Source organism: Saccostrea cucullata, unplaced genomic scaffold (genome assembly GCF_032062105.1).
Source record: "Saccostrea cucullata isolate Sc308-1 unplaced genomic scaffold, CSIRO_AGI_Scuc_v1 ctg1194, whole genome shotgun sequence".
Lineage (NCBI taxonomy): Eukaryota > Metazoa > Mollusca > Bivalvia > Ostreida > Ostreidae > Saccostrea > Saccostrea cuccullata.
This window is the reverse complement of record NW_026928585.1, coordinates 41,318-68,044: the sequence shown is the minus strand read 5'-3', so window position 1 is coordinate 68,044 and position 26,727 is coordinate 41,318. Positions and strand designations below refer to the sequence as shown.

The 26,727-nt window shown below is 31.5% G+C and overlaps 2 protein-coding genes across 2 annotated transcripts; both read right to left on the bottom strand.

Moving 5' to 3' along the window:
• Window positions 1-391: 391 nt before the first annotated feature.
• Window positions 392-16,702, bottom strand: LOC134278053 (fibropellin-1-like). Its single transcript, XM_062760373.1, has 25 exons — window positions 16,514-16,702; window positions 15,790-15,922; window positions 15,406-15,531; window positions 14,917-15,011; window positions 14,351-14,472; window positions 12,655-12,797; window positions 11,969-12,085; window positions 11,550-11,650; window positions 10,982-11,126; window positions 10,322-10,509; window positions 9,980-10,049; window positions 9,442-9,567; window positions 8,542-8,658; window positions 7,775-7,888; window positions 6,955-7,068; window positions 6,767-6,880; window positions 6,516-6,629; window positions 6,258-6,371; window positions 5,924-6,037; window positions 4,622-4,759; window positions 3,877-3,962; window positions 2,262-2,391; window positions 1,874-2,045; window positions 833-836; window positions 392-570 (listed from the first exon to the last, which is right to left on the bottom strand). The coding sequence occupies exons 1-25, from the start codon at window positions 16,685-16,687 to the stop codon at window positions 472-474; spliced, it is 2,970 nt and encodes a 989-aa protein (XP_062616357.1). The 5' UTR covers window positions 16,688-16,702; the 3' UTR covers window positions 392-471.
• A 78-nt stretch (window positions 16,703-16,780) lies between these two features.
• Window positions 16,781-22,840, bottom strand: LOC134278061 (tolloid-like protein 1). Its single transcript, XM_062760379.1, has 8 exons — window positions 22,822-22,840; window positions 22,036-22,148; window positions 21,845-21,916; window positions 20,587-20,667; window positions 19,850-19,943; window positions 18,926-19,058; window positions 17,164-17,236; window positions 16,781-16,840 (listed from the first exon to the last, which is right to left on the bottom strand). Exons 1-8 carry the CDS (start codon window positions 22,838-22,840, stop codon window positions 16,781-16,783), a joined length of 645 nt encoding a protein of 214 aa, XP_062616363.1.
• Between the last annotated feature and the right edge of the window lie 3,887 nt (window positions 22,841-26,727).

The following is a 26,727-nucleotide window of genomic DNA, read 5'->3' as shown; positions in this document are numbered from 1 at the left end:
AATGAGGCAACGAGTTTCATTTTTTCTTCATTTCGTTTCAGTTGTTACGATGATCAACTGCAGTAATGTTTGTCATGGTGAACAGTTAATATTTCTGTCCAGTATACATGTACTGTTTTACGTCAAAATATGTTTTTGCATATATTTTGAATTTTTTAACCAAGTTTGCAGGATGACATTACTCAAACACGATAATTGGAATGCAAAGGATATTTTTATTCCGACTATACATATCAAATGTAGTGAAAATGAACAGAGAAGAAAGCACACAAATAACATGAAAAACACCAAGTCATAGATTATTATAGTTGATGAATACATTAACCAATCAATAAAGAGATACACACATAAAGAACAAAATGGATGTTGTAGCTTCTTTTGATATACTTGTATGATTATGATCATGTAACTTGATAAATCAGATTCAATTCTCTATGTTCTGTGAAGAAAGTACAGGATCATGAGTCAATATCACTTTTGGTCGACATCACATGGATTAGGCATTAAAGTTACGTCGTCGATGGCAATATCACCCCTGAATGATCGTCCCCTGACAGCTTGAATAACGATCTAAACAGAAAAAAAATAATTAGGTGAAACAATCACTTTTCAATGGAGATAACTGAAATATTGATAAAAATGGTATGATTTTTATCTTCGACAATATTCAATATTGACAGTTTTATAAGTAAAAATTATTTTTTTTGCATTACTCTCGAGGATATCAAAAATTGCATGTTTCCGAAAATTAATAAAAGTTCAGTTGTTTTGGTTTGACAATATTGTATCGTAAATTATAATAACAAAGAAATCGAGCACAAGTGTTGGAAACCTTCGTCCTCTCACTTCATTTAAATTATATCTTTCTTGACATTAAAAAATCGTTGAGAATATTTCTCAAAAATATAAACCAAGTTTTGCTACATTTCTATATATAATTTTAAACAGAATATAATTTTTGTACCATATGGTTTTGTAAAATTTGATTGATTGATTGATTGATTGTATGCTGTTTAACGTCCCTCTCTAGCACATTTCACTGATATGGAGACGTCACCATTGCCGGTGAAATTTTTATTATTTCAAATGAAAACTGATGGAGACCATGTTTTTTTCTGGAAAGTAATTTTTGCCCATTTCCACTTACAAACAATTTTGGCACCTACGGCCTTTGAGCATTTTTATATCTGCAAAACACATTGTGATGAGATTTCTGAAAAGTGATCTTTTTTTATAATCATTTTTAAGCCACACCTGCTGTGTCATTGACACGGGGCCTGCAAGATACGGTAATTTTTCTTATAATCCTTTGGGGAAAAAAAAATAATTTTCCAATTTCAAATGTTTAAGTGTTCGGATTTTTTAAAAACGTTTAGAAACTGGGTTAGAAATCAGAATGTTATTAAAATTTTGAATAATTTTCATACATTACGAAGATATACAAAACAGATTTTGAGGAACGTCTCGTCTGACCTTAATATGAATAACAGCTTTCAACAAATATCTCGAAGACGTTTCGGGAAACTTGATAACAAAGAAATTATTACCGGCCGCCTGGAGGCGGTCGGTTATTTGATATGAAAGTTTGAAGTCGTCGTGCGTTTCTGCGGATTTAAAACAATTTAAATAAAAAAATTTAACATTCGTAGACAAGCAAGGGGGTAGGGGGTAAATGTTTCATCCAGTCCTGATTAACAAACTCGACATTACGGAGATCCCCACGGTTTACAAGTATAAACAATTTTTATTTCTCTATTTAAACAGGATTTGTTGAATATATTTTAAAATGCTGTATATATATATATATATATATATATATATATATATATATATATATATATATTTCCGAAAGATATGCAATTTATTATCGTATGTATCTGGATCCAGGTCAATATTACGCTCTACTTTATGCCACTGGTCCCCTTGTGATCTTCTAACCGAAAATACTTTCTGATATCCATTATAAAACTTGTACGTATAAATGGAAAACGATCCTATGTCTCTTCCATACATGTGGTAATACAGACTCAAGCAATATGTTGTATCTTTGAAAATAAGAATAAGTAACATATAATTTTTATTACTTCAAATGAAAACTGTATACATGTTTTTTTCTTCCAGAATAAAAAGAGAAATACCGAATGAGTAATTTGTTCATACAAGAAGTAACTATGGCGGACGGAAGCAAGAAGAAACTTTCATGGATTGATTGTGTTGATCCACGTTAAAAACTGTTAATGTATCACTTAACCCATACGTACCTTCAAAAGCGACACCATTGTCAACAAAATAGTAATTTCCACGGCGCCTTCGGCCCGTGGCTTCAAAATAAAAATAGAACTGGCCTCCGTGTGCGGATGAAGGTCCTGTTCCTTGTGATGGTGTCGGTCCCTAAAATTTGAAAACAAATTTTTATGCAAGCTATTCTCGATCATTAAAAGACCACGTAGCAGGTGTAACCGATCGGCAGGGATGCCCACTCCTCCATGGTACTTGTTCCTACCTCTGATGTTTTGGATATCCGCTTTTGCTCTCCTCCTACTCTGTATTATTTTTGGACTTTTGATCTCGAAAACTGTTCCTTATTCCCATATGTTTCATTTGAAAAATTGTTTTGATCGCGGCTAGTGCAGGTTATGTATTTCATTTTAAAGGCCATCACTAGTAGATGGTGATTTCTCTATATCTGTCATTGAGTTTTAAAGATTTTCAAGGATTAAAAGTACTTTATAAGACAGTTCATATAGATATTTTGAATCAATTTGAATTATAGAGCACTGTTTAAATACATGTATAAAAGAAATATGCAGGAGAATTTACTTCTCCCCCGGTGTAAACTACCGCCTTTATTCAGATATTATTGAGTTCAAAACAAACGATTCTTAATTTGAACGGTAGGTTTGTCATATCATTCAAAACTTTTCCTTAATATAAATCTACTATAAAAAGTGACTGAATCAAGCTTTTCAAGAGAAAATCATTGTTTCGTAATTATGCCCTCCCTTTCCCATCAATAGCGTTGTTTTCTAAACACTTCTCAAAAAAGAAGGTCTCTACTTAAGTTGTAAATTAAAGGTGCATTGACACAGATCTGAAGTTAATATTTTCTGTATAATATCACGATTTATCTATTTTTTTGCATTTCATGCAAAAATATATTGACAATTTCATTTCATCTTTAAGTTATTGAAACTTTAAATTTTTGGATTGGTTCGATTGACACGTCCTGTTGTGTATTAATGACAAATATTAAAACTTTAATCCAGAAAAAATAATTATATTCAGATTAGAAATGTTTGAAAGCAAAACCCCTTCAAAAGTATCGTCATTCGGCACTAAGTGTAGTGTACAGAGTTTAGCAAATTGATCATACCCGGGAAACGTAAACAGTTTTTGTAAACAGGGTACATGTATAAGCTCTGTAATTGTTGATGTTTACAATTCACGGGTGTGTTCAATTGTTAAAGTCTTCTCACCACAACTGCTTTGACTGACAATATACTGGGTGTATGTTTTCTACTCTGAATTTTTTATATTATAGTTTTAATATTTTTTTTCATTTATTTGAATTATTTCTCAAGATTGCCACTTTTCCTTAGTATTAGGAATAAAATTAAAATCTGTGAAAGTGCGAGGACGTGCAAATCTAACCCGTCTAAAATTTTAAGTTCTACTAACTTTCAGATGAAATAAGTTTTTCAATATATTTTTGTGTGAAATGCTATAACGAAGATAACTCAAGCTAAAAAGTATATTGAAGCAGCACAGAGAGGGATAGGAGCAAACACATACTTTTAAAAACATGAAAGGTAGGATCGGTGCCATAGAGGATAGAGAATATCCTCTCAACCGGTCACACACGCTGTGACACATTACCTGTCTTCTAAACCAGTAGGAAGAGGGATCATTTGTATCTAGGAAACATGCAGGGTCATTCTCCAGTTCAAATCGACAGGAACGACCTGCAAAAGTAAAATAATTTCAAAAAGCATGGATATAACATATGATAGGAATATGTGAAGTTATGATGCAATACTAGACCTTTGCAATAACAGTTAGGAAAAATGACTTTTATTGCCCTGACATTTTTATTACGTTTTATTTCACTAAATAGATCACAATGTGTTCTGAACTTCAATTCATTACCAAATGGGTTGAAAATAGCAAGTATAATCAGAAATAAAAATACAATATATGTTTAATTGGACCGCATGCATAGTTATTGCACCAAACTTATTCAGGAACACCAATTACTTGTGTAGGAATGAGGGAAAACTTTGTTCTCTTGAGTAGGAAATCTTCTGTGTGAAAAAAGTTAGCGAACAGCACGTGTCTCATTAAATTAAAAAAAGACGAACAATTCAATTCTGTAACAGAAAATTCGAACTTTCACAAGTAGAATCTGGCACCGTGAAGAAGTAATCATTCCCTTCCTATTGACGGGTCACATCCGCCGTGAACTCCATGTATAGATCTAATACAGTCTGCCCCACATACATCAACATGCAGAGCAGAAAATCTGACTTGCTTGGACTTAGTCTTTATTTCCTATTAAAAATCTTAAAGAATATTACTACCAATGTCTTATCTGTATACAAGAGCTGAAATATAGTTGCCCTACCTTCACAGTTGTCGCCAGGAAATCCTCTGGGACAGCTACAACTATAAGGGATATATCCAGTCGGGTTTTCTACGCATGTCCCGCCGTTCTGACAAGGATTGTCAGCACAGGAAGTGGAATTTCCACCGTCAATCATATCTATGATACAGGAATTTATCAGTAAGAATAAATAAATATTAAAGAATGAAATATCCCTAAAAAATTAAACTTTTGTTTCAAAATACTGTGGAATCATTTTGATTTGTGGGGGTCAATGTTCGTGGGGAAGCATATTTTTTTTGGTTTGTGGGGACGAAATGTCGTGGATAAATTAAATATACAGACGATTAAATAAAAAAAATACGTTTATGAAATAAATGATCGTGGGGATGTTTATTCCTGGATAAGGATGACCCATGAAATCCACGAACATTTATGATTCCACAGTGGGCAGGACGAATACACAGTGTAAAAACAATGGAGAAACTTATAATGATAAGGAAATTTAACGTCGGAATACTCAGTGTGACGGATTGGAAAGTTTTTGCTGCATTCATATAAGGATTTGCTGTGCATTTCTTTTAACAATCAAAAAAGTTCTTGTTTTTATTTCCATAATTGACATAACTTATTTTAATTTTTTAAAGTACTGAGCATTTGAAGGATGCAAATGTTGTATCAAAATGACACATAATAACGTTGTAAAAGGCAGCATTTAAAATTGCAAAAAGGCTATTCTTTATAGTTAAAAGCAATGCCTGTAACACTCATTTTTTTAACAAGAAATAAAAAGTTTGCCCACAAAAATGATACTTAGTGATGTAAAATGCATATGAAATAAAGACAGTATAAAAAACTTTAAAATATGTATTCGTAGAGTATATTATCTTCGATGAATTAAATTGTTTCCCAAAATTGTGTAAAATTCTATTACACTGATATATTTTATAAAAAAAGAATTTGACAAAATAGCTTTAAAATACCATTATTTATTTTGTCAGTTGCAATATTTCTCCCTTACAGATAATTATTTAGTTTTCAATGGTAGAAGTAGAACATTAAAAAAAAATAAATATGGTTTTAGAAATTCCTAAACTTACATGCTTTTTAAAATATGGTTGTTTGTCCTCTCCCGACTAAGGACAAAAATACTCCAAAGGTAGGAAGAGGGATTTTTTTTTCAAGAACATTTATGAATATTTTGTTAAACTGGGTGTTAATGGGACAAAATAATATATATATTGTTTTATGGAGGTTGAACAAATTTTTTGGCATTTTGGTATTTTTTTTTCGGGAAGAGTAGTTATTCATATATGACCTTACCTGCACAGGTAGTTCCTGTGTAGCCTATGGGACATTGGCATTGGAACGAGGTAAAACCGGGAAAACAAGTTCCACCATTAAGGCAAGGAGAATGTGCACAGGAATCTGTTGAAGCTGATACCGGAAATTAAAAAAAGAATTTTTAAAGTATCATTTTAATTAGATTTTCTTGTGTAAAAGAAATTAAGCTTCTTGCAAAAACGGTCCATACACAACAGATTGGAAATCTTTTTTAAAGGCGGAAATAAACGGAAAATAAATAAATTTGAAGATTAATAGCAAATTTATTTCTTAACTTAATATGAGTGATTTTACACCAGGAATAGTTACTTACTTTCACATCTTGTTCCAGTAAAACCCGCAGGGCATTGGCATATTGATGTGGTAGCGCCGGAAATACATGTTGCACCATTTTGACAGGGGTTATTGGCGCAGAAATCTATGGAAGCTGAGAAAAGAAACATTCAATTGAAATAATTTAAGTAGCCTTTTCCCGAGATTTTTCTTTAAAAATCTAAATATTCATAATGTAATTCATTTCTTTACTCAAAGTCAATATTTTTCAATCAAGAATGGGTATATATGTACTTACTTTCACATCTTGTTCCAGTGAAACCCGCAGGACATTGGCAAATGTATGTTGTTGTTCCGGAAATACATGTTGCGCCATTTTGACATTGATTAACATCACAGTAATCTATCGAAACTATGAAAAATACAAAATCGGTTGCAATGTTTTGAGTAGCCTTTTCATCTCGGTTTGCCTTCTTAAGTATGAGTATTCATGATGTTATTATTTATTAATTCAATCTATAAAATTCAAAACCAAGAATGAGTACTTACTTTCGCATTTGGTCCCAGTAAAACCCGAAGGACATTGGCACGTGTACGAAGTAGTGCCAGAAATACATGTTGCACCATTTTGACATTGATTATTGGCACAAAAATCTGTCGATGCTAAAAGCAAAATTTTCATAAGAAGACATCTATGGTAATTAATAAAATAATAAAATTGGTACCCCAATACTTACTTTCACAATTGGTTCCAGTAAATCCCGTAGGACATTGGCATATGTGTGTTGTAGCCCCGGAAGTGCATGTTCCACCATTTTGACATGGATTGTTAGCACAAAAATCTATCGATGCTAGGACGCAGAATTTTAATTAGAAATTTTAAATGTAAAAACATCAATTAGAGATTTTAGAATTCAAATTCAAGTACAGGCACAAATATTTTGAAATATTTATAAAACAAAATGTGACTTAGATTACTCGGCAGTTTTACAATAATTTCTGAAAATAAGATTGGACAATAAATGAATCATTTTAATGGGAAACAAAAACGTACTTTCACATTCGTTTCCAGTATATCCAGTAGGGCACTGACATGAGTGTGTGGTAGTGCCAGAAGTACATGTTCCACCATTTAGACATGGATTGTTAGCACAAAAATCTGTCGAAGCTTAAAATTAAAATTAAATAAGAATATATCTTTGGTAAATGATAAATAAGATATGTTTGTGAAACACTATGCGCATGGCCACAACAAAGTTTGAAAAAGGTATATTAAGCGTATACATGTAGGTCACATTCAAGGTCACAAGGTCGTTTATTCTGGTGTTGTTTGAAGGTACGTAATTAGCAGAGTATTTTACATGTACCAAATATGAAGTTTGTCTCTCACGGTTCAAAAGTTATGGTGAAAATTAAAATTGACAACAGACAGACAAATAGCGAAACAGATAAACAGACAATGAGACAAACAGACAGCCAGGACAAAAACAATATACATGTTTGCCAAAATCTATCGATCTCGGCGCATAAATATAAATTTGGTACCAGAAAACTTACTTTGACAATTGCTTCCAGTATATCCCGTGGGGCATTGGCATGAATGTGTGGTAGCCCCGGAAGTACATGTTCCGCCATTTTGACATGGATTATTGGCACAAAAATCCGTCGATGCTTAAAGCAAAAAGACAAGTTAGGGTAATACAAGTATTTGGCCCCCAATTTTGGGTGTCTTTAAGAATGATCCAACAGTTTATCCATAAAAACCTGTTGTCACCCCTCCTACAGAATGAGTATTGGTTCTAAGATTTAGAATATGAGGTCACAGTGAGGTCAGGAAAGAGGTCAATTTTCGAAATTTCCCATTTTTATGCAAATTTTCATAGCTTTTACAACACATTTTGTTTCGCAAAACATAGAGCACACGATTCCCTATCTACCAAATTTATATATTTCATACACTAATATCAAATGCAGTTGATGTGTAATAATCTTAGATAGGCAAGCTTGTGCTCTATGTTTTTCGAAGAGAAACTATTTCAAACATAATGAAATTCCACCAGAATTGAGGATATTCTGGAAAATGTCTTACTTCTGCACCCTGTAGTAGCTTCCATGTAAGCTTTGAATCTAAATTAGTGCTTCTTTTAAAGTAAGCATCATTTTTACATCTTACAATGTAACAAACAAGGTACAAACTATAACAATTTTACCAGTGTACTGATATTTATATCAAATTAGAGGCGATATTCGGCCGTTACCCTATCTTGTCCTTAAATAAAAATATATCTATGGTACTAAAAAGGAAATTGGTACTAAACACTTACTTTCACAATTGCTTCCCGTAAAACCCGTAGGGCATTGACATGAGTGTGTTGTAGTGCCGGAAGTGCATGTTCCACCATTTTGACATGGATTGTTAGCACAATAATCTGTCGCTGAAACTGAGATCATTAGTTAATTTAAAATACATTTTAAGCAGTTTTTTTTTTAATTTTCCTTTTAAAAATTGACTTTTTTTAGCTGGATTAGCATTTGATTAATATGAAAATAAATATAACTGGATTATCATGTGATTAAATACACCATACACCATACCCCCCCCCACACACACACAAAATCTTTATTCTATATTGACATGTTAAAGTGAAAAATACCTCTGCTTCACATTACATTAGTTTCATTAATTCCAAACATTGATTTTCATCAATACTTTAGCATTAGTTTCATATTTACAGAAGTTTGAAATATTAAGTGTTGTTTACTTTTTCAGGAATGAATCATATGCCTTATTATATAAAATGAAGATTATAGTAATCATAAACATCTATCATTTCAAAATAGATTCAATTAAATAAATTCGCTGTAAAATGGTCCTGTTAGAAGTATTCATCTTTGGCAAGACAATTCATTGATTTGCTTGAAATATTTTCCTCGGAAAGTTTAATCTTTTATCACAGGGATATTACACCTTCATTTAAATTGTATTTAATGATTAGTAACATATAATTAGCATTAACAATATGAGAATATCTTAATATAGAAAATCACTTTGAAAAAATAAAATCAATAAATTCTGGATCATCTTTTGAAGAAATCATAAAAGCTTCTAATTATTAAAAAGAAATAAAAAAAACCGTATTTTATCTCTTAATTTTGGAATTGTAATCAGACTTTGTTCATCTGGTATCACAATGAATAATTGGAATATTATACAATAGACCTACATTCACATCTATCCCCGGAGAAACCTGTGGTACAAGTACATGTGTACTTTCTTCCCGTGGGTGGGCTGGAATCATCACAGGATCCGCTATTAAGACATGGATTCGGATTGCAAGGAGTGTTCGTACCTGAATTTAAATAATGATAAAAAAAATATGAGATTTTATGAAATATTCGATATTAAATGAAAGAACAATGAAAAGTGAAACTGTAAGTAAAGTGAAAACATCTTTTCTCGAACGTCAAACCAAAGCCTCATTTACCTTGTTTATGCCTAATATGTGTATATTAATATTTTTTTTATAATCACGCACAACCATAATATCTGTATGTATAAACACATGCAATTAATCTAAATTTTTAATTCAAAGTTTCAGCAGTAGAACAAAAGCGAAAACTTATTGTGCAAGACAAATAAATTAATTCCTGTTATATAAAATTTTAGAGATAACTTTTGATGAAATTTACTTTAATTGTGCTAGTTGCTCAAATTAGCAATACTATACGAGCAAAACGTTGTGATAAAAAATATTTACTTACACAAACCCGGACGAAGTGTAATACTGTCCACTCCTATTAACTGTGGTCCTATTATTCCTTCTATACTAATCTGTGATATAAATTTATTTGAATGTTTTGCATTACTGTGAAAAAAAATTCCATTGTTATATTTCAATGTTAGTACCTTAATTAATTATGATATTCATTTAAAAATTAATTTATTAACTTATAGATTTTTTTTAACGCTTTCTACATTGAATGAATAAGTAAACTATATAAAATCTAGCAAAGAAAAAAAAATCACGAAAAGAACAATAAGTAAAGAAATAAAAACAAACTTTTTAATCATTAGAATTTATGTCAAATTTAGAATATGTATACCACTAGATTCTCTACGGCCTCGATGGACACACTTTCACTTCTCCACTCGTAATTTGTTGTTTCCTTGATACTTTTGACGCTTGTTTTTGACTTTCCTGTTCCTTCCACGTAAACGTTCAGCTGAGTCAGATAGCTACCCTCATTAAAATTCCCAATGGCATATTCAAAGGATAGACATCGGTCAACAGCTATGGAAATAAAAAAAACATATTTATATAATCTAATAATCTTAATTCCTTCGAAATAAAGAAAGTTGTTGTAGTATTTAAATACAATTATTTAAACTCTATATATTTTAACTGTATTCAGGATCACACATTAACACTAGATATAATGAGTGTTATTCACGGTTTTTAGGTATTTTTGTCAAAAATGACAGAGAAACTAAAAATACTATATATATATCATAATTTGTACCCTTGGCAGAATGGATTATTAAGGGCATATTAAATATAATATTTGATTGTCCCTCTTCCGACTGAGTATAAATTATTGGGTCGGTAGAAGGGTGGTAAAAAGGAGAAAATTTTAGCATATTTGTTGACGGATTAAGAAGAAAAAAGAACAAATTGTCCAGAAACGTAAAGAAAAAAATCGAGTCGTGCCATTTTTAGTCCATTGATCGGGAAAAGAACCAAATAATCTTAAAGATGGCGTTACCTGTGAATTTTGCAGTTGTTTTGATGATGGACTTTGATCCATAGGTCCATTGAACACCGTCATAGTACGGCGTAAGAGTAAGATATTGGTAATTAGTACCACGTGTTAGGACGCCATTACCACACCCTCGCCAGTCACACAGTTTCTAAAAAAAAATACCAAAGATATACAGTGGAGTCTGATTAAGTTGGACTTTGATAATTTGCTTGATTCATTTTTTTTTTAAAAATTTTTCTCAGCTTCGCCTCGATTGGCAAAGGTTTTCGTGGGGTGTTCAATGTTACACTCAAGTACATGCAATATTTATATAGTAATCATATTATCTACTAAGACTAATTTTTGAGCAGTAGGTCATCAATAGATTTATGAGGTTCATACCAATTATAAATAATGATAAATATTTAATCTACTCAATCCTCTTTAGATGATTATATGCTCAGATAAAAATATAAAAAAAAATTCTTTGTTCGTTATGGTAAAAAAAAATTCAGATATCGCAGAAAAAATAACATAATCATGCTCCATTCAAGTACCAACAACCAACAAAAAATTCCATTACATTACTTACAGTATTAAAGCTCCACCTGATGTCAGAAGAAGCAGAGCTATCCTGGTCAAAAACACACGTTCCGAAGTCCTCCTCCATATTGCATTCATTATAAGCCGGGGCTAAAATAAAGAAAATTATACTTTTTGGATAATCTGTAGATTTGTGCTGTAATATACTTTAATAAGGAAATGGAAGCAAGTAACGGTGCAAAATATCATAAAAAGTGAATAAAAACTACGAACATAATAAAAATTGACACAGAGCATAATCAGGAACACTTTAAAAAGTCAGGTTGGATCTGGTGCATTGATAGCATTAATTTGCAAGATATCTCTAAATGATGTTTATTATTTCTAAAGGATATTTGTTTGTTTTGTTTGACACTGTATATTTTATTTGAGAAAAAAAGGTGAAAAAAAATATTGAGCACGTTTTACCACTGAATTCGTCACAATTGGTCCCTGACATTCCATTTTGACAGGTACATGTGTAAGATCCGCCCCCGCTTCCTTCAGTACACAACGAACCCGTCTTACAAGGCGCACTCATACAACCTGTCGGCAAAAATAGTATGTACTGTAATTGTTGTCAAGATAGTACTGGACTAAAAATAAGCATGTACTCATTAATTACGTGGCCTGAAGTTTATAAACATGCAATTTATGTCTATATGTGTTTATTTTTGCCTCGATCAAGATTCGCTTTTTCACAAATTCTTTAAATTGATTTCATCTACCAGTTAAAGTGTAAGAGATGAAATAATTTACAAGTATCGATGTCAAAAGTCCATAAACAATATGAATATGGCAAAAACGGATCCCTGGAAACTCCAAAAGAGGGATCAAGTGCTTAGACGGAGTAAGCATCCCCTGTACACAGGTCACGGTGAGTATTGGTTAAGGAGACATGCTTTCACTATTATTGACATATTTTTCATCAATGTTAAAAATAAATTTCACCAAAAAAAAAAAAAAAAAAAAAAAAAATTCCCTCGAAAAGTTTGAAATAAATACACATCAAAAGCCTCACAACAATAGTTTATGATTTATCTTGAGTTATAACAACAACAATGAAATGCCATAAAAATAAAATTCTGAATGAATATGATAAAATTCATGTTTACCTGATTGCATGGCCTCTACTCTTATTGTAAACCCTGTCCCGGATGTTACGCCATTCTTACTATTGAATCTGATCATGAAAGGAGAGGATTCCCCAATGTTTGCTTGAGTGTACGTTTTTGCCACGGTAGACTTCCCACAAAGCCTAAAAATAGGATATACTCATATAAACAGAAAAATGCAACATACAATCCAACTGTCTAGTGATCCTCGTATACTCGTATTTCTTCTGTTAGGTTTATTTTCTAGAATTAGTAAATCCTATTTTATTATCAAAAATTAATATTGAAGCTTGAATTGTTTAGCCATATTTCTCTTTGTTTTTTGTTTGTTTGTTTGTTTGTTTTTTGCTTGTTTTGTCTGTTTTTAAATTGATATGAAAACTAATATTTTCCTAAATCAGTTCATATGAAATTAATATTTAAAAAAAATGAAAAGTTAAACTTAATTATCTTGAACCTGATATATCAAATGAATATAATATACCGAAACATTAAAGTTTGAGATAAAAACGTTAATGTTAAAATTGAATGAACAAACAGTGATCAATCCCATACACCACGTTAACAAATGAAAACAGGATGTGTTTGTGAAACACTATGCACCCCCCCCCCATAATTTTAGCATATAGGTCACAGTCAAGGTCACAAGGTCATTGATCTTGATGTCCTTTAAAAGAGATTAATCAGTGGTGTACGCATACCAAATATGAAGTCTCTATTTTTAATGGTTCAAAAGTTATGGCGAAGGTTAAAGTTTGCAGAAAAAAACTACTTTTATCATATAGGTCACAGTCAAAGTCACAAGGTCATTGACCTTGGTGTCATTTGAAAGAACTTAATATGTGGAGTATGCATTTTAAATACGAAGTCTCTGTCATTCATGGTTCAAAAGTTATGGCGAAGGTTAAAGTTTGCAGATAAACAGACAAACAGATAAACAGACAAACAGACTGCTAGACTGAAGGACAGACAGACAGACAGGACAAAAACAATATACGCCTCGGATCTTTCGATCTGGGCGCATAAAAAACTGAGCAAGCTCACATACCCCACACTCCCTTAATTAAAACTCGAAGTGCCGAAATTCCTGGGAAAAATAAAAAAAAATCGGAATTTCCTGGCAATATGCACATCTACACATTATGTCCTAAATATCTGCAAAGTTTGACGAAGTTGTGTGCGGAGTTTTATGAGGAGTTGCGCTGACAACCCGTAAAAAAGAAATCGGAATTTTCTGGTAATATGTACATCAACATATTGTGTCCTAAATATCCGCAGAATTTGACGAAATTGTGTAGTGCAGTTTATTAGGAGTTGTGCTGACAAACTGTACATCTCTATATTCAAGATATGGCGTAAAATCTTAGTTGAAAAGTGCGGAAATTCATAGGAAAAACAAAGGAATCGGAATTTCCTGGAAATATGCACATCTACACTTTGTTTCCAAAATACCTGCAAAGTTTGACGAAATTGTGTGCAGCGGTTTATGAGGAGTTGTGCTGACCAATAAAAAAAAAAAAAAAAAAAAAAAAAAAAAAGAACTGACGGACTGACTGACTGACACACGGACGGACGGGTCAAAAACATAATACCTCACGCAACGTGTTGCGTGGGGTATAATGAAATTATTAATTTGTCAAAAACGTAGATTTTGGATCAGCAGTTTTGTACAGAATATAAACAGGCAATGCCATACTCTTTTCCGGGGTCTCCGATAAGATAATCACGAAACTCCAACCAATGCTGACACTCGTTTTGTGAGGTGAATGGCAGGTCAACCGACGTCACTGTGGCTTTTATGATTGAATTCGCTTCAGCCTAAAAGAAAAGGAAAGCAAATGAATATTAGAATTGTGGTACAAAAATTAAAATTGTTGGTTTATTATGTTAGATATTCAAGTATAAGTAGTACATATATTTTCACACTTATACATGTATTCGTATGACCTATCCATTTTTTATGGAATTTGAAGTGAAAAATATTTGTATAGATAAACAAGGATGATTTCAGAAATTAAAAAATTTTAACATCATAGAAGGTTTACGATTTCTTCATATTTTAGAAATATATTTATTGCATCATTTGCAGAAATAAATCCTGAGGTGTATATCAATCCTGATGTCAATTTTTTGTTTGTATTATCTTACCGTAAAGTAGAATATTTTTGTAATATCTTCAAAACAAAATAACCAAAGAAATATGCATTGTACTATTGTGACAATTTTTTTTTATTTGGTTACGATGATAATAAGTATTTATACCTTCACAAGCCATGTGCATATTTTTCCAGATGTGTATGACGTCATTTTAATTTCATCAGATCCGCCATTCGAAAGGTTAATAATGCTTCCGCATTCTACATTGAAGAGAATATACATGTATCAACAAAATCGATTCTAAAATATACCTCATGTTCAGCAGCGCTTCAAAGGGCATTTGGTGACTTTTATTTAATCAGAAAAATATTCTCGAATGCATTTGAATTCAAAGGGAAAAAAAGATCTTCAGAATTAAAAAGAAGATTCTTATTTATCTTTCCTTCACACCAATAGCTTATCAAATTAATTGTTACGATGTTATCAGCAGTTACATTTACGGATAAAAAATACAAAGATAAAAAAACAACAATCGGTACAATTCTGTTAACAAGAAATATAAGGAGAAAGATCAGATGTCTTGGGGGAGTAAGCATCCCATGTTCTTTCATGCACACGTATAGCTTATCAGACCTATTGTTACGATGTTATCACCTGAGTCAGTGTCTAGTTGTTCACAGGTTGTTCCCTTTAGTCCTGTTGGACAGTGACAGCTACACGATGCCTGGTTTACCGCCTGTTTTCTGAACCCTTGATTTTGACAGGAGAGAGTGCAAGTATCTAAAATGAAAAAGTCAAGAAATATTATTATTGTCTTCAAAAATCTGTACAAATTTAAAATGGAAATGTATCGATTCATTTCCCCTCAACCAGTAAATCCAATTCCTCGAAATTTATTTTTTCATCATGTCATTTTAATTTATCCCCATGAAAATCAATGATCTTAAAATTTATATAAAGAAGGCAAACTAAGTATATATAGATTAAACTTGAATGGGGTATGAAAGAATGAACAATCAAACAATCTTATTTACACACCTGATGGGCAGCTGTAGACCTGATTGACCTCTGCTATGTCGTAAAAAGAGAACGTGTATTTACTGTTGGAAATCAGATATTCCAGATCCTGGTCAGGAATGACCATTGTTGCTTTTGAATTTGAGGAGAATGCCTGAAATACATTAAGCACTATTGAGGTGTACATTTAGGACCAATAAAAAAAATCATGAAAAAATGGAGATAAGGAACACTGACTAAGATAAATTCTTTTATAGCGTAACCCGTAGAATACTATAAAATCATATTTTCGTGGGGTCACGTTTTCGTGGTTTAAGGAAAAACTCTTGGTTCGTGGGAATTTGAATTCATGGATGAAGAATTGTTGCGTAGTTGTTTATGTAACATTTTACATTACGTGGTGGACATGAATTCCAGTGTCTCTTTATACCTCGAACACAACGAAAATTAAACCCCAACGAAAATTTATGATAATACAGTAATAATGTGCTGGATGGGACATTTTACACTGCATTATGATTAACAAATTTATCAAGTACTCAACAAAATGAACTAAAAAATGTATGTGTCCACTGAATTTTATCATTTACTATTATCTTTCCTTTTTTTTGAATATATATAATGTTTTTCTCACAATCCAGAAAAAAAACTAGTTTTTGCTTCCTGAATGTACTTTCAAAAGGAACATGTCTCAGATTTCCACAACACTTGAGTTTTAAATACGTTAGCATTTTGATATACTCACAGTTAAGTGGTACTGCAAGATGGATTGATAGTCGTAGATTTCTCTGTTTCCCGTGTGTTGACTTAGGGCGTACTGGTCGTTGTAGTTAGATTCTATGTTCTCCCAGTTGATCTTGACGAAGTATTTCCTTCTGTTTCTCTGTTGTTCGTGAAGACCCCCCATAGCATGATGCATCTCATGAAGAACGATATATTCCTGCAAAATAGAGTAAGATACATGTACACTGTTTATGCCTATACATGTACAAGCAAACACACTTAAACGAATTCACAAATTCACAATTACAGTTTTCATTTCCCGTAGATTTGGATAAAAAATATTGGTGATCTGAAAGGATTTAAGAATATCATTTAACTTGGTCTCATGCACTTTGTTTATGTGTTAGCATGTTTTGTTGTACGTTTTTGATAGAGAAAGTACGAGTTGTAATAATTACGTGTTTAATGCATCGAACTTGAATAAATTGACTAAATAATGGTTCGCATGGTTAAACTTTTAAGACAATTCAGGCTTGGAATTGCATTCTTTATAAGTTTCCTCCCTTACTAGAGGTTCTTTCCATCTTAAGAATTTTCAAAAGATAAAATCAAATAAACAGTTTTTTTTTGAGATGTCAAAAACATGAACAAAAAATTGTGATAAAAACTCACATCTAGGCAACCTGAACCCAGGTTAACTGGTTGTCCTCCTGTCTGTTTGATGTTCCCAACATAGGACCAACATCTGTCAGTAGAAAAGTTTGTTATTAGTTTGATTTTAAGGTTTATCTGGTAAGAGAGATAAGTCCTAACGACATAATGTCTGTAAGTCGTTTATAGCTTTTGTTAAGTTGAAACGCCTTTCTTGTTTAATTTTGCCCCGCAAGCTGTAATATAATTTTTATATTATACGTATATATATAATACATTTCTTTTCAAAAATCATAAAAGCTAAAGCAGCATTTTATATTAGTGAGCAGAGGGCTTACGAATCTTAAATTTTGCATTTGTCCATATCAGTTCACTATTATTCAATTTATAAAAAGTTTCTAAATCACAAAAGGTATCCAACACTTGCACTAATTATTTCATTAGACTTATAACCCTATATTATCTTGAAATTTTCTCCATATATGTTTATTATGAAACAATTTATTAACATTCTCACATCAGAAGATCTTTATAAAACTGAAATCTGAAGAACAGATTTTTAAATCACAAGATACATTTAATACTTTATCTAATTATATTCCAAGACTTGCCATCAATTTTGAAAAAAAAAGTATTTCTTGAAGGTTTCCTCAAGTCAATTCAATAATTTTTTTTCTGTTTGTTCTCAAATTAATTATAAAAGGTTTATTTTATACGTAAACTAACTCTTTTCTAAGACTTGTAAAAATTAAATTAGTGAATGTCCCTCATATCCGTTCATTATTGTTCACTTTTATCAATTATTATTTGTCAGAAAAGGAGTAAATATTTTATTCAATTCTTTCTCTAGAACTTTGACAATTGCAAAAAATAAATATATATCTATATATATATGTTTATATATAAATATGGTTTGTTATTCACCAATATTTCTATTGACCCAGGCGAAGCCGAGGTCATTGGATATTTTTCTTTATTCAACACCAAAATTACAGTATTTTTTTATTATATAGTCGGAATTAGAATAGATAAGACATTGAAGGCTGTATGACGACACCATTTTCATTTGCGATCTTCCATTGTTGAAAATAAAAAATATCTCCAGATTACTGTTCGTAACCTCCGTGTTTTCCTTTCCGAGTTTCGCTATATATATAAGACGTCCAGATGTTAAAAAATAGTCTTGAAATAGGTTTGAATAATTGTTTTCCTGCTCAGATACGTAGCTCCCAGCGGCCGTTGCAACCATTGTTTACAACGTCGTTTGATGCTTTGATTGTGACGTCAAAATGCCGTTGCACGCGCATTTCCGGTGAAAATTAAAATCCGGTGAATATGTAGTGTTATGAACTGTTTGCGTTTGTATAGATTATATAGGGACAATAAATAGACTATATAATAAATACTATTATTTACTTTTTGAAAATTACAGTTCTCACATAGAAAAAGGCACTTAACAAGCAATCACACATGTTCAAGCACTTTAAAAAAAATCATTAAATTTTCAATTTAATTCCAATAACCATCTATTTTATACTTGTTAAAATCTCATGAAATAAGAAAAGTTATTTTCCTATTCAAATATTATGTGATAATAGTATCTACGCTAAACGTTAGAGAAACTTGCACCGCGCTATAAAGTGCTTGCGGGGAAAATGGTAACGTCACATTTCTACGACCTGAAAATAAAGTTATGTAAGTCGTTAAGAGTTAATCTTAAAATTAACTCTCTCCCAAGACAAAGAAAAATAATATCCTGAAATTCTCCTTCTCCTCTACTTACCCGGCTGTACTTCCCTGAAATTTGACATAGTACTGATCGTCTGCTGTTTTGAGCCTCCATTTTACACACGTGGTTTGGGAAATATTGTTTGCAGTGTTTTGAATAAGATCGGAAGCTAAAGATAAGCTGGAACCTGCAAAGTCAAAAAAAAGACTTAATGCAAATATGCAAAGAAGAGAATGAAAGAAAAATGCATGATAGTTTTTGTTCGTAGAGAACAAAATGTTCTAGTTAGTTACAACTGTAAAATTATGTAGTCATTTTTCTGAAATAAACCACTTGCTTTAATAATTTTTTGGGTAAAAAACAGCCTAAACAGTCAAGATGGGTCATACATTTTTGGGGGGGGGATTTAAAAAAAAATGTTTATCTAATTAATCAAGTTATAAAGAAAAGAAATTATATACTGATTTTTATTAAGTTTAATGTGCCTCTTTAAATATTCATAGTTCTCTCAATATTTTGTTGTTGGAGCATTTCAATTCAAATTCTTGGAAAAATGTTACATTACATATATTTTATAGCAATCATGTTCGCAAGATTCATAGAATTCCACAGGATGGCGTAGTGAATTTCATCCTATTGTACATTGTTTGCATTTTTATATATTTTTTGTTATTACTTTATACGGCACATCTTAAAAATAATCTAGAAACCAGAAGCTAATTACTAAAATAATTTTCTTGTATTTTATCAAGTGAGTCAAAAAGAAAGAATAATCAGGGATTAACACTACGTCACCTAAATTGTAATGTTTTATCTGATCATTACTCTCAATATTTAGGGAAAAAGTCTCTAAATTTAACAAACACGTTTAAAGTTAATGATCGGATGTATTCTAAATAATTTCGTCTTTTTTCATGATTTCTTAGACTTTAATGATGGTTCCTTCAATTTCAGACCTTTCACAATGAAGAAAATTACCAAATGAGTTCGAGTCGATTTCATACGGAATTATGCCATTAGTCCAAAGATTGGAAGTGGAGATTCCAAAGTTTCTTTTCCTTGTTCCTTTCACCTGTTTAAAATTGATAAAAGTCAAATTTATTCACTAAGACTTCAACACAAAAATGTTATTACTGGAATATACATTGTAATACAGTAAAAAATATATTGTAAAAGAATTTTAAAAAAATATTTTTAAAAGTGAAGCAGGGTGTCCCATAATATATGATACCATTTCATGATTACATAAAATATAATGTAATGAATTTTGAATAACAACAAATGTCCATAAACATTGCATATACTGTCCAATTTTATTAACACAATTTGATGGACATTGAAAGGAACACGACAAAATGAGTTTACTTTGAAAAATGCTATCATTTTTCAATTATGTTCCCTACATGACGTCAAATCTTGGTGAGGATCATGTCAAGACATTGCACAAAATGCCCAAACTTAAGACAACAGTGGAAATGTGGATAAACATATTCGAAAGCTTTCCTCATCTTGTAAATCCCAAATTGGGATTGGAATTGAATCAATGCTCTCAAATGTTTGCCTCACCGTTTTTATCGCAAAATAGGATTTGGATCTTCTAAGTATGTTCTCTAGTATTTTGCCTTTCCTTTTAAATACCAAAATAGAGCAAACTTGTCTTACTGTTTAAATCCCAAAAGTGGTCAAACATCCATGTTTTTAGGTGCTTTTCTTACCGATTTAATCCCAATTTGTGGCGGTGGTCTGTCATTATTGTCATCATCCTGCTGGTGTTTATCAATGCATAGATCTGTTGGCTGCAAATAAAACATAAAAGAATGTAAGTTAAGCTTAGACGACTTTTTAGCCCATGCTTTTGGGAGTCAGTATAAACATCGGAATAGTTCATGATTAAAACGTGTTCTCATTGTTTTTTTTTTAAGTCAAACCTATATAAGATATGCTACACAAACAAGTATCAAAATGGTCACCAAATAAGTCAATTGCAAGAATTTCTCATTTATTTTAAGCAAATTTCATCCATTCTCATTAAAAGTTCTCAACTTACCACGGTTTTAATTGTGTTTTAATTTTACATGAAGCAATGGCTAAAATTCGGTTACATGTACTACCGTACATGTACCTTGTTATTTATAGTACATGTATATAAAATGTGGAACATGACGCTTTTGTTTACAACTCATTCTTGATTATTGAGAACCGGAGCATTTACGTACGTGGCTATTGTGACCCATTGAGTTCAAAAATACTTTGGCTTCTTACAATTTACGGTAAGTTTTTTCGAACATTGATCTTACACATTGTAAGCCATTGAATAAAAGAGAAGTTTTCAATTAAGGGTGACATGTGTCTTATTCTGAAGAAAATTCTAAAGAAAAAATTAATAGCCAGAACTTTTCTTTTGGATGTTTTTCATTTGTTATTACTTTATTGTGTCAAAAATACAGTATATACATGGATCTTTTTTGTAAACCTTTATTTCCCGAGATCTGAACCAAGACCAATTAAAGAACTTTGTTAAAGAAACATACACACACATTTCGTCTTTTTTACTTTTTAAAAATAATTTTCGATTTAAGCTATTCGTTTGTTAACAAAAATTTATATTTTAATCATGTTGCATATTATCGAAACTAGAGGTACTGTGAGCAATGAGCTCACTAAATAATCTACCCCCCCCCCCCCATGCCTCCCAAAATATAATGGCATGTCCATGTTTTGCTCTGGAAAATCCAAAATATATGTTAGATCAAAAAGTAAAATAAGAGGTGCACAATGGCAATATGTAATGAAGATTCTGTGAAAGTTTCATTAAATTTTCTTCAGTGGTATGAGAGGAGTTGCGGATAAGAGATGTGTACACCAAAGCGTAACAGACGGACGGACGGACGGACGGAAATACCGATTCCTATATACCCTCCCACTTTTCAAGCGGGGGTATAATAATGTTATTTTGTCTGTATCTAGTTACACCTTTCCGTCTTTATCATCTATTCGCACTGTCTGTCTCTCAGCATCCTCTTCATCATCAGAACAAACTTCACTCTATCCAAATAAAAAAACATCAATTTATCAAAGACCTATATGTAATGTTCAAATTTAAGCTGTGTAAAACCATGAACTTTTCATAAAACAATTCTTATATATAAGTAAGAACTGCATACCTTTTTTGAAAAACCATGATTAACTTCATTGGACCGTAGATGATCACGTGACTTCAGATTTCTCTGATTGATATATTTTTCTAGTGCTCCTAGGAGATTTTCGAGCCGTGCATCTATAATTAGGATTTAAAAAACTCAACATGTACATGTTGTCAGTGATGCAAACATTGAATTTAAATAACTGATAAATTGTAATTAAAAATAAGATAGCAATTCAAATCCAGATACACTACAAATCAAACTTGTCTCCCTTGTATATTTTGTTCTGAATCTTTCATAGATTTTACAAATTTGAAATTGAAAAGGAAAAGAATTTTTTTTTCTGAATAGTAAAGTTTTGTAGGTATCCGTTATAAAAATGTATCTGTAACTGTTGTTTCTAAAAAAACCACCATTATGGATCCCTTAAAGGTCTCCAGAATAAAAAAAACAATTATCATCATTGAATGTGTACTATTATCTGCTATTTGCATACATGGTACAGTGAACTTAATTTTTGTTTGCCAACAACAGAATTTTATCAGAACAGCACAAAGAATATGAAAGTCATGGAAAATATTTATTAAGACAACAAAAAGAATAATGAATCTAAGATTCTTTTCATATATATAGGACTATGCAGACATAGCAACATACATGATACACGCTGAAAACAAACTTTTTGAAAGAAAGGGGAGGGGGCATTCAGTGTTATAAAAGTGCACTACCTCGACACATGTGGAAATTGTAGCTTAAAAGTTACTGTCCAGGATTTATTGATTGATTGTTTGTTGTTTAACCTCCCACTTGTGAATTTTTCACCCATATTGAGAGGTAACCGTATGCCGGTGAAGGGCTCCCAATTAAGACCTATACTCGGCACTTAGGGCCATTAAGCAGTCAGGGTTCTTTATCGTGTTAAAAAAACCTACCGCGACACAGGACCTATGTTTTTAAGGTCATATCCGAAAGACCCGTGACTTTCTCTTCTAATGCAAAGCGTTAAGCGTAGGTACAGTCACAACCTATGTTTAGGTCATAGGTCTGACGCGGGGCCACAAACGAGAATCGAACCCGAGCTTCCCAACACTCTACCACTAGCCTACCGTGACCTGTTTACTGTCGATGAAAAAGTTATACCAGGTCATGTGTTAGGTTTTAGAAAAAAAATATACACTGTTTTCATCTGAACCCATTCTGTTCAATACCATAGTAACAAATGAAAAAGCATTTCTTTAAAAGAATGTATTCCCTTTCTGGAGGACGATAAAGCAAATAAACATCGTGCGATATATCTTTGTTTTGCCTGACTGATTTTTGGATGTGCGGGTGATTGTTCGGTTGTTTAAATCTGTTTGTTGTTTTTGACAAGAATAGGTACCAACAGGGGTTGATTTGAAGAAAAAAAAAGAGATCTGGAGAGATCGATGGCCCATCTTATCCCAATTGTCTAATAAAGGTTTTCGCAACTAATGAGAATTCATTTTCCTAGAAAAAACTTTACCATCAACTGATAGATTGTTCTATAAATGTTTGAAACCGTCCCTGTAGCACAGTCGCGATCGGTAGAGAGCTCATTGTGTAGTCAAAGCTTGAACCTAAGACCTTGTTGCCATCTAATTTTTTTATTTCTTTTTTAAGTTTATTTACATAAAAAGCAACTGTTTCTTCGCCATGCGCTTGACACTTTGACGTAAATGTTTTAAATACTTGGGATGATATCTTAAAAATCAAGGTCCCAAGTCACGGCAGGCATTGTCACGATCTACATGTATATCCCTCTGCTGAATGGCTCTGAATGACGAGCAAAGGTCCAAATTAAGAGCCCTTAATTATCATATGATGACGTCTCTACATGACTGAGCAATTCTTGAATGGGTCGTAAGACAACAATCAATCAATCAATCAATTTCTGATGTCTAGTAATCGATATATTTTAAAAAAAACTCCTGTTGTTTTAACAATTCAGAGGACATTAAATTTTGCTTTAATACAAGAATCTTATAGAAATATTTGTCACACGTATTTTATAGTGCTTTCTTTAATAAAAAATATCGTGGTCTCATTCCCGTTACGAAATGTGGAAGATTTATGGCTATTTTATTCATGTTAAGACTGTCTCAGAACTAGATTTATAGCATATGTCCATTGATATTATATATTAGTAAAAATTAGTTTTTTATGTTTATAAATTGTAAAGGTAAAAATACTATATATGCTGAAGCAACATCAAAAGCTGTTAACATCTACTTTAAGTTCACAAACATTATAAAATTTCAAAAAAGTGTAATTTCTCTTTCCTATTTAGCAAATTTTATTCCATTAAGGGGTTAGAACCACTTATCATAATCGTTTTGTAGATAGATGGTACAATCGGAATACACACCCGGTTTTTCATTAAAACAGGTCAACGACAGGTACATGTACCCGTCAATTTTTTATGGCTAATAACTTAATTGAATGCTTTTTGCAAATATATCCACCATTTTTTATGAAAATAGCCCGAGGTACAACTATTTTACAGAACTGTAATTAAACATCCATGTAAAGTTTTAATGTAACTTATTTTTAATGTGCACCCATGCCAACAGCTTTAAAAAATTTCAAATGCTGTTTTTTTCACACAATAATGAACATGAAAAATGACTGTTTATGTACTTGAAATGGTGTTTGTTTATCTAAGCGTTCTTAACTGAAGTATTTAACCTAAATCAATCATAAATACGAATGTCTTTAAAGAAACAAAATAACACTTTGACCAAAGTTTAAGGAAAAAATATTTGTTTAGAAAAAATATTTTCTCTATTTTCTTTAAAATAATAAAAATATAAACAAAAAGATATATTTCCATTATTTTTGACAAGTCATTTAACATAATTGCTAGGTAATGTATAAGCCTTTTGAAACAATTATACAATTAGTAATTTGTCTCTGTTTGAAGAGAACTCTTTAAATCCGATTGAAAATGGTCATGATAATCTATTTGAATGTTCTTCCTTTCGTGTACAGGTCTAGAGTTTCATTCCCATTTTTCTGCCCCTTGTCAAACTAAAGACTTAAGAAGGCTGGTGGGTCAACAAATTAATCCCAAATTAACCACCAGATTTAACTTATTTTTTTTTAGATACGGTATCTTTAGGAGTCAACTATCATTTGGCAAAGAAAAAATTCATATATCTTCATTTTAAAATTTGATCATTTTTGTATATCTTTATATGGAGCTCTCCTTTTACAGGAGATTGAAATAGTTTAAAAATGGCTGCCACACCCTAGCCTCGTTAAATAAGGTAGTAGCCATCACCTCAAGGAACAATTACTCTGAGTAAAATTAAAGGGTTTTTATGGGGAGGGGTTGTGAGACTTTAAAACCGGAGGCCTAGGCTCCGTTTACAACAGACATTGGCAATATAAAGACCTCTCACTGTTCAACAGTATTGAGTACTGAATTTATATCAGAAACTGAACTACATCATTGCAAGGTAAATTATTTAACGAAACTTTTTAGATTATTTTTTTTAAATTAAAAAATAGCAATATACATCCCAATAAACAATTCAAAAAATCCAGGTAAGATATTGCACATATCGACATTTTAAAAGATATACAAATTTGATCGTTTAACCATCAACATCTTTATAGATATCTTAATCCACCTTTATGATTTTGTAATCCCTAATAGCATGAAAAATTAACAGCCTTTCTACCGATTCACTGGCTTTCTCAAAGGTCAAGAAGTCAAGGTTTTAAAGAATAAGTAATGTATTTTTGACTTCTTCATACGAAAGATTTAATTTTATTTTGTGAAAAAAGAGAAAATCTATCCCTTTACATCGTGTAATGCCCTATGGGTTTATAATCTCATGATTGTATTGGATAATAAATGGTACACATAGGTCACGTAGTAAACCCATCACGAAAGCTTTGTTCGGTCAACCATGAAACTTTTTTAATCTAGCAATGTCCGATTAAGTAGTCAAGCGTATCAAAATACCTTAGAAGTGATATGACACTTTACAAGTGTAAAGATGTCAAGTAATAAAATTGCAAATTGAAAATTTTAAGATTATTAAACATTTAATCACTTTGATCGTTGTATATCCTTTCTTAAATCACTGTAACGTGTATCGTGAGATGAAATAGATATTTAATTTTACTACAAAGAAACCGATTTGAGCTTGTTATGTATAAGGAATACAACTTTATAAATTTATAGAGCATTCAAGTAAGAAAAAAAATAAATTTATTTACAGCGTATATTCTTTTTCCATATTCCAAAAAAAATCATTGTGATATCAAAAGTTCGGTTTAACATTAAAAAAAAAGCTTTCCTTGTACATGTCCACAATCATTTAAATTCATATGTTAATTATGACTACAAAGTTTAAAGAAAAAAAATCCACATATTTAACCTACTGCACTGTGAATTTTGAGCGCATTGATGTTTACCAAGTAGTACTAGTGTTCAAAAAGATGAAAAACTTTTTTTTAAAAAGCTACTATCCGTGGCTAGAAAATAAAAAAAAAAAGAAAAAAAAAATGAAATAAAGTTGCACCAAAATTGACCGAGGAATTGTTTTTAAAAATAGTAAATAGAAAAACCTTAATGGATATGAAGCTTATTCACTAAGTTGTTTTCTTATTGTTTGGATAAATGAAATAAAAAATTATTCTTATCTTAATAAATATAGTATATATAGACTATGACAACATAAA

Bases quoted from the DNA above. Each gene is read 5' to 3' on its own strand.
- LOC134278053 (XM_062760373.1), bottom strand. From the start codon at position 16,687: ATGCATCATGCTATGGGGGGTCTTCACGAACAACAGAGAAACAGAAGG. The intron at 14,473-14,916 runs GTATAAATACTT...CTTTTCTTTTAG, and splicing joins TATGCACATGGCTTGTGAAG to GCTGAAGCGAATTCAATCAT. The intron at 8,659-9,441 runs GTAGGTCTATTG...TAATGATCTCAG, and splicing joins CTCCGGGGATAGATGTGAAT to TTTCAGCGACAGATTATTGT.
- LOC134278061 (XM_062760379.1), bottom strand. The intron at 19,944-20,586 runs GTAAGAAAAGCA...AATTTTAAACAG, and splicing joins CACAAATTGGGATTAAATCG to GTGAAAGGAACAAGGAAAAG. The intron at 19,059-19,849 runs GTAATTTTCTTC...TTGACTTTGCAG, and splicing joins AATCGACTCGAACTCATTTG to GTTCCAGCTTATCTTTAGCT.